Source organism: Macaca thibetana, chromosome 3 (genome assembly GCF_024542745.1).
Source record: "Macaca thibetana thibetana isolate TM-01 chromosome 3, ASM2454274v1, whole genome shotgun sequence".
NCBI classification, from domain to species: Eukaryota; Metazoa; Chordata; class Mammalia; order Primates; family Cercopithecidae; genus Macaca; species Macaca thibetana.
Window position 1 is genome coordinate 94,734,110 of NC_065580.1, and position 8,979 is coordinate 94,743,088.

The 8,979-nt window shown below is 43.8% G+C and overlaps 1 protein-coding gene across 1 annotated transcript; it reads left to right on the forward strand.

Moving 5' to 3' along the window:
- The first annotated feature begins 759 nt into the window (after positions 1-759).
- On the forward strand, positions 760-8,511 carry NPY (neuropeptide Y). Its single transcript, XM_050783152.1, has 4 exons — positions 760-965; positions 1,935-2,122; positions 6,181-6,261; positions 8,312-8,511. Exons 2-4 carry the CDS (start codon positions 1,935-1,937, stop codon positions 8,334-8,336), a joined length of 294 nt encoding a protein of 97 aa, XP_050639109.1. The 5' UTR covers positions 760-965; the 3' UTR covers positions 8,337-8,511.
- The last annotated feature ends 468 nt before the right edge of the window (positions 8,512-8,979 follow it).

Sequence of the window (8,979 nt, forward strand, 5' to 3'; positions counted from 1 at the left end):
CTTTGGACCAAAAAAAAAAAAAAAAAAAAAAAAAACCATTTTAAAAATTGCGCTTAAAAGAGTCTCTAGAAGCTGGAAGCGTGGCTCTTTTTCAGTAAACTAGGGGAAAAGGTTTACCGTGTTCCCCCTTTGGGGAATTTTGAGTCGCCACACTCATGTCAAGACCGAACCTGGCTCACTGCGTCTGGGAGAGTACTTGAGGAAGGCTGATGTCCTAGAAAAACCAGCTGAGGGAAGGGGCTGAAGCCCATGAAACCAGTTCTCAGCTCCGCGCCGAGGGGTCGGGAGTGGGGGGCAGCTTTGCGACCCTCTAGCTGGAGACTTCCCGCAGCTGCCTCCGACTTGTTCTAAGTGCAGGAAAAATCTGTGCGCCCAGTTGCCTCTCTCCAAAAGCGCGCAGCTGTGCCCAGTGAGGATGCCGCGCTGGTCCTGGAGATGTCCCACCGCAAAGAGCATTCAGATGCTTCCTACTCCGGCGCCCAGTGGCTTGGTAAGTCCTGTTGGCAGGCGACAAGAATTGTCTGGGCTGCTCCTATCTCTGGCAGGACTAGACGGGGCGTGAAGGAAAGAAGAAAAGCAGGGATCGGGCACTGCCAGAGGAGAGATACTTGGGCTTTGGTGTTGTCCAGCGCGCTCGGAGCGCGCTGCCTCGCTCGTGCGGTCCCGGGCCCCACTTCTTCCGGCAGTGCCTGGGGCGGGAGGGTTGGGGTGTGGGTGGCTCCCTAAGCCAACACTCGTGCGGCTGCGGTTTCAGCCCCCTCCCCCCGCCACTCGGGGGCGGGAAGTGGCGGGTAGGAGTCACCCAAACGTGATTGCCCGAGGCCCCTCCTGCTGCGGCGAGGAAGCTCCATAAAAGCCCGGTTGCGACCCGCTCTCTGCACCCCATCCGCTGGCTCTCACCCCTCGGAGACGCGCGCCCGACAGCAGAGAACTTGCCGCCCAGCCACGCCAGCGCGCCAGCCACCGTGAGTGCTACGACCCGTTTGTCTAGGGGTGGGAGCGAAGGGGCGCCCATGAACTTGCTAGAGGCGCAGCCTCCGGCTCTGTGGAGCTCTAGGGCGCCGGGAGGGTCGCACCCCGTTCCCCAGCCGGGACTATGCCGGCTCGGCGCCCCGACGCGGACCAGCCCTCTTGGCGGCTAAATTCCACTTGTCCCTCTGCTCCCCTCTGATTGTCCACCGCTCTTCTCCCGGGCCCTTCCCGCTGGGCGGTTCTTCTGAGTTACCTTTTGGCAGATATGGAGGGAGAACCCGGGACTCCTATCCCAAGGCAGCTGGCGGTCTCCCTGCGAGTCGCTGTCTTGAGGCCCAGAAAGAGATGCGCGGTAGGAAGGTTTCCCTGGCAGCGCCATCGAGTGAGGAATCCCTGGCGCTCTGGAGCCCCGCGCCCTGCCATCTGCCTGGATTCTTGGGCTCCAAATCTCTTGGGAGCAATTCTGGCCCAGGGAGCAATTCTTTTCCCCCTTCCCCACAGCAGTCATCACCCTGAGGTGATCTCTACCGTCAGCGTTGATCCCCTGAAGCTAGGCAGACCAAAAGTAACAGAGAAGAAAGTTTTCCTCCCAGACAAGAGTTTGGGCAAGAGGGGAGAAAAGTGATCCAGCAGGAGGAACTTCCAATTTGATTTTGAAAGTGTCTAAACTGGCGGGGCCCCCACCTTGCACCTCTCGCCGCGCGCTTCTTGTCCCCGAGACTTGGAACGAAGTTGCGCGAAGTTTTCAGGTGGAGCAGAGGGGCAGGTCCGGGCCAGACGGCACCCAGAGTCCGCAAGGTGGTGCTAGCCACGCCTGGGTTCTCTCTGCGGGACTGGGACGAGAGCGGATTGGGGGTCGCGGGTGGTAGCAGAAGGAGGAGCGCGGGAGGCAGAGGAGGGAGGTGCTGCGCGTGGGTCCTCTGAATCCCCAAGCCCGTCCGTTGAGCCTTCTGTGCCCGCAGATGCTAGGTAGCAAGCGACTGGGCCTGTCCGGACTGACCCTCGCCCTGTCCCTGCTCGTGTGCCTGGGTGCGCTGGCCGAGGCGTACCCTTCCAAACCAGACAACCCGGGCGAGGACGCGCCAGCGGAGGACATGGCCAGATACTACTCGGCGCTGCGACACTACATCAACCTCATCACCAGGCAGAGGTGGGTGGGCCCGCGGGACCGACTCCAGGAGCGCCAGTGCCTGCACACCAGGAGATCCTGGTTAGGGGAAGGGATCGTTTCTTTTCCTTCGCTCTATCCCAGGGCAGGACAGTATCAGGCTCTTAGTCAGCTCTAGGTAAATGTTTGTGCGGGGCACACTGCGCACAAAATGGATACCTTCCATTTTGTGCAACTACAGTCACAGAGTCGTGATCCCCAGATTCAGGTTCCCCAGGCTGGTAGGCTGGCAATCTCCTCTCACTCACCTCTTGTGGTTTGTTGTGGTTCTTACAGCAGTGGGGGCCTGTTCAGAAATCTCGAAAGTACCCAGTGAAAGGGGCAAGAATGCGCCAGAGAAATGCTGTAGGGAGAAAGGCTAGCAAGGTGTCTAGGAAAAACAGAACGACCACCAAAGAAAACCAAACCAAGGAGTAAACTGCAGGGTTGCCCCAGACATTGTTAGACTTTCCAGCCTGCCTAGGGCTAACTGAATGACAGTATTTAGAAAAAGACAAATAGAGCTATTTTCTTTTCTTCTGTACTGTGTTTTTTTGCAGTCTCAGTCTCATACTTGAAAATCCTAGTCCCAGTAATTAGAGATTTAGCCTGAAAACAGTTTATCTAAAATGCAGACTCTCCCTATTTTATAGCTGGTGAATTCTGAAAAGAAAGTGCCCACTTGGTATTTCATTAAGAAGAAACTTACATTGGTCCAGTAACTTTAGGATGAATGCACGGATTACATGGAATCTGAGAAGTTGTAAACTTTATTCTGGACATTCAGAAAGTCAAAATGAAATGCCACATTTTCACTCTCAACATTGACAATTAAGGGAAAAATCAAATCCAAACTATTTTACAAATTACATAGGATTTAAATTTCGTTTTCAAAACTAGTTGATCTTAGCTCTAAATCATTTAACATCTTATTTTAATTACTAAGATTAAATTATTTTAATCATTTGACCATATCTAAAGGATAAGCCCTTTAGAAGCATGAATGTTAGTTAACATGTTTAAATTATATGTTTAAAGTATTGTGGGGTTTATTTATTTATTTAGTCCATATTTTTACTGTTTACAAGTCAGGGAGTAGTTGGAAAGGATCCAAAAGGGGGAGAATCTGTACTTCTAAAATCAAGTTTGCTTTTTCCTGTTTCATCAAAAAGGTATTCAACATCCTAAAAAAACTTTTGAAAAAGCTCCAATTTATATAGAATCTGAAAAACATGAAAATGCCAGAATTAAATAGTATTGGTTTGTGATCCCTTGAAATCTGATCATTTTAATTAGCAAAAAGCAATAATATTTTATATTCCATACTTCCCAGAAAGTTAATTGATTCAAATTCTTGCTATGCTATGCTGTCATGCAGATCAAAGAGAACTTGTACAAACAAAAATATGTTAACTGTTTTTTCTAGAAAAACCTTTGTTAGTTATTTAGTTATAGCATAATATACAGTAGAACTCAGTTTTCCAAAGATGATTGCTCTAAAGCTTTACAATTTTACAAAGCTCTAGCATTTTAAAATATTTTCCTAGGCATTATCTCATTCAGTCTTTACCTCAAAGCTTTGAAGGGAGTATAATTATCTCCATTTCACAAATCATGAAGCTAAGGACATTTCATGAAAGCTATTTTTATAGGAATTATGGAATTGGGGGCCTCCTTTGAGTTTCTTTGGATGTTGTCACCACCATCAACAGGCGGTGTTATCTCCAACATGTTTGATGAGAAAAAAAAACATAAAGGAAAGGGACTTAGGTTTCATGGCAAGAGATTCAGCTTAGATGGGAATGAGCTGGTCTCTGAGGCAGAGTTTCCTGTCTCACCTTCATGTAAACTCCTTCTTAGAAACCAGCAGAGGCTCTTAACATACATCCATCTTCTCCTTCCCACCACAGACACCCACTCCTATGTGTGTTTCTGAAAATTACAGGGTCATTTGTGGATGTGCTTTAATTTACTATAGATGTAATCTGATATCATTATCTTTCTTCTCCCCGCCCTGACCCCCGTTCCCCCTACACTCAATTTGTGCTTATATTCTTGTTGCTGTATATATACCCCTGGCTCATTGCTTCTGGAAGCTGCATTACTTATTCTAGAGTGTGGGTCTCCTACAATTTACTTATATGGCCCCCTAAATCAGTGGTTCTCACCTGAGGGTGATTTTATGCTCCCCAGGTGTGATTTGGCAGTATCTGGAGACATTTTTGGTTTTCACAACGGGAGGTGGGTGCTGCTGGTATCTAGATGTATAGATGCCAAGGAGGCTGCTAAATATCCTACCATGCCCAGGACAGCCCCCATTACAAAGACTAGCCAGTCCCGGAGAAACTCAGCCTTAGATTAGTGTTTCTCCTTTCTGGCTGCACATTAAAATAATCAGGGGAGCTTTTAAAGTACACTGATGCTGGGATCCACCCCTGACCAATTAAATCAGACCCTCTAGCATAGGGCCTGGGCTTTAGAGTGTGTTTTTAACACTCCCCAGGTGATTCTAATGTGCAGCCAGGTTTGAGAATCTTTAAGGACTCAATCTTTGAAAGTTACAGCATTGTAGAGAGGAAGGATGATCCAGAATTAATTAAAGAAGGAAGAAGAGTGAACAATGCTGAACTAGATGCAAGATTATGACTGTGCAAATCCTCCTATTTCAGATTTAGGTTCTTTACTGGTAAATTGGAGAAAACAGTTGGCAGTTCTTTTACTCACTGGAGCATGATGAAGATAAATGAGTTACAGTTGCCCTAGAGTTTTACGATTAGTAAAACCAATGGATGGACAGAATAAATAGTATAAGCAGATGCCTGTAGTCTAATATCTCAACTCCAGAAAATCTTTGAGGAAATCTTACACATGATGGGAGTGGGACAGGGACTTGTTTTGTTTTTGCTTCCCTTGAGTCTCAGCAAAAGAACAGTAATAGAAAATCTTTCCAAAAAATTGAGATATAATTTTGCTTGGCAATTAGAATATATCCTCTGTCAGCTATGTTCAGCTGTTAGACCTATTAACCAATCCACACCAGGCTAATTTATTTCTAAACGAAGTGGCAACTGGTATCCAACACCTTTTCTGAGAAAGGGAAAAATGGCCTCTTCAAAAGATGCAATTTAGTATAGACTTGTCTGACTCTTTTGTAGTGTCCTGGAGTGGGGAGCATATACTACCCTCACAGATAAACGAAACCTTACCTGTGTGTATTGTCTCACCCATATCCTGCTATAGGAGAAAAAAACAAACAAACAAGAACATTTCCATGAACCAGTTAGATTCCTTTAGACTTACAGGGAGGCTAAAATCACAACATCAGGAGAGGCGTTAGCATTTGGCACCTTGAATGAATATGAGAAACATGAGACCCAGGGTCTGTTGGTAACCAGAAGAATGGATACATTTCAACAGCAGTAATTTGCATGTGTGTATCACTTTGTCACTTTGAAAGCACTGGGACTCACGTTTCACACTGGATGTTCACAAAGACTCTGATTTAAGCAGGGAGTATTTTACAAACGAGAAAATCGAGCTTCAAAGACACAGGTGGGTCTTATACGGCAATCTGCTGATTTTTTTTCTAGCACTGTCTTTGAAATATCATCTGGTCTCCTTGTTAAGATTTAAACTGCTGTGTATCATCAGAACAATAGCCAATTAACTCATTGTGGAAACATTTACAATCATGCTTCCATGTTTTCAAATTTCCTGTCACCTAGTTATAAAAGTATGTATCTCTATACATATTATTTATGGTTGTTTAAAAAGGCGGGAATTTGACTAGGAATTTTGGTTTAGTTTAAATAACCTCCTAGATTATTTATTGAGTATTTGAGCAAAGTTTAAAATATATATGTATATATAAATAATTTCAAATAATATTTATGATAATGTTTCTGATAATATATGCTTCATACACCTAGATTGCTTGTTACAGATGAACAACTGACGATAATATTTAGTTTTCATATCCCAAATAGTACACTATCTTCCTTTTTCCTAAAGGTTTTTATGCCTATTCCAAACTTGCTTTAAAAGACTTTTTTTTTTTCCAGGTATGGCAAACGATCTAGCCCAGAGACACTGATTTCAGACCTCTTGATGAGAGAAAGCACAGAAAATGTTCCCAGAACTCGGTATGACAAGGCTTGTGATGGGGACGTTGTTGCAGAGCTCAAGGTGCCCAGGGGAGGGAAGTCAGAGACGGCGCCTGGTGGGAGGCATTGGGACAGGGGCTTCTACACTAGGGGAGATTTCGGCAGAAATGAGGATGAAGAAGCAGGCAGAGGAGACCTCTCTTTTCATGTACTCACTGTCAAATCTCTAAACGTCTGTGGAATAATATTTTCTAGCCCAGGTTATTTGGTGCTCCTTTGACAATTTTAAAAATAATTGACTTTTAACTTCGAAATTATATAGAATTTCTAACATTGTTGGAATCAGGGGAGCATAGGGTGAGTCCCTGGCTCTAAATTGAAATGACCAACTGTCCATCTCTGGCTGGGAAGATCTGTAGTTTTTATATATGTGGAGCATCCAGATGTCCTAGAAAATGTCCCCCATGGTTTTTACTCCAACTTTCCCAGTTTTACATGAAGCTGTAGGTAAATTAGACGCTCTGGATTACTTTTTGACATATTTGAGTTCAACTTGTGTCACATAGTGATTTATTACATTCAATGAATGCACGTTGAATGACAGTATTCTTAGGAGTTTATCTGTAGTCTCAGGACTTTCTTGCAGTTTGGGTCTGTCTTGGAAAGAGGTGCCCACCAATGTCTAAGTGTTAAACATTGAGCTGAGATTTTCTGGTGCCTCCTGGGCAAGGAGTGCTGCTGAAGAGGAGCCGGGTCCTCTTCCATCTTCATAACCTCTTGGCTCTTCAGTCCTGGCTTCCTGTCTCTAACCATAGTAAGATCATAGTGCACAGGGTCCACCCATGTCTGCGGCAGCTTGGCTGCCTTAAACCCAGAGTTCTACAACGTCAAGAACAAAGTTCCCCAGAAGAGGTCACTAGAACACTTGCTCAGTGAGTGTGACTGACATGTGGCTCTCCAAGTTCTCCCTAGAGACTCAGCAGGGTGACCCGCTGGGCCACCCACCTTCCCTTCTAACCTCCCTCAGTTCTCTTGTGAAATGGCCAGCCAGAACGAAGGGTGTTAATATAGAGTTGTGAGATTTGTTTTCTCTAAAGGGAACAATGATTTGAACTGAGATAAAACTCCAGTGCTCCTGTCCCTGGAGGAACCAGCCCAGACTTAAATAGCAAATGCAAGGGAAACAGGTAGAAAATGTGTAAGCGTTGTCTTCTTTAATTAAAAATTATTATTATTATGATTCAGAGACAAGGTCTCCTTCTGTCACTCAGGCCGGAGTTCAGTGGTGCAATCATAGCTCACTGCAGCCTCGAGCTCCTGGCCTCAAGAGATCCTCCCTCCTCAGCCTGCTGAAGTGCTAGGATTGCAGTTGTGAGCCACAATGCCTGGCCAGGGTTGTTTCTAATACTAAGCAGTAAATGTCTTTCTATGTTTCACTGACATGCATATGATGTTTGCCACAGTAAAATGTTTAGGGTAGGCTATATCTACTTACTGTTAGAAAAATAACAACCCAGACCTACTTGGTTTTTGTCTTTGTTTTGTGGCCCAGTTAGTGCATGAAGTAAAATTAATTGCATCCTGATTGACAGACTCCATCATGTGCAGTTAGAAGAAGACAAAATTTGACAGTCTTGAAGTTGCCTATGAGTGCTATTTTATTAAAAAGATCTCATAGTCTAATAAGTAGCATCTTATTACATAATAAAGCTGGCAGGAAAAGGAAGCATATTTAGAGTTGAAGAACAATAACTTTCCTCTTATAGCTTCATGTGATTTCTGTAATTTTGATTTTCAAAAGATTGTGTTCTTTGGCTCCTTTGATACATACAGAGCCTTTAAAATGCTCCCTCTGAGGTTTGCCCAAGACTCCTGTCAACATCATGGAAAACTGCTCAGCTGGGGCTGTGCACATTGTGCCTCTGCCTCGCGTTCTGATATTCCACGTGGCTTCTGGTTTAGAATGCCAGCAGGAGACTTTTCTACAGTTCCCGTCATCTTTCACTTCCGAGCTAAATGTCTCACCCTTGCTAATACCTCAGGAAGTTGGGCAGCTTCCCTTACATGCTTTGTTTCTTATGTTTTACAGGCTTGAAGACCCTTCAATGTGGTGATGGGAAATGAAACTTGCTCTCTGATCTTTTCCTATTTTCAGCCCATATTTCATCGTGTAAAATGAGAGTCCACCCATCCTACCAATGCATGCAGCCATCATGCTGAATTCTGCAATGTTTTCCTTTGTCATCATTGTATATATGTGCGTTTAAATAAAGTATCATGCATTCAAAAGTGTATCCTCCTCAATGAAAAATCTATTACAGTAGTGATAGATATTAATAATATTATTATATCTATAGTGATAGATAGTAGTATTATTATATCTATAGATAGATATAATATCTATAGATAGATATAATATATAGATATAATATCTATCACTATAGATATAATATATTACTTTGTAATAAGTTTGTATTATTTTTATAATAATATTACTTTGTAATAATAAGTTTGTATGTACTTATTATTACTTTGTAATAATAAGTTTAATGAAAATAATTAGTCATTATAGTCTCCCTCAACTAGCAGATTCAGAGTTTGTTTCACTAATATTAAAACAGCAGCTGTGAAAGGTATGACGATATGATTATTCATGATAACCAAGATCAGCTGTGTGGGTGTGTATGTGTGTAAAACATATAGATGCGTTTGAAGATATTGATCAAAGGAATGCTAATTTGAGAAACTTTTCTGAGC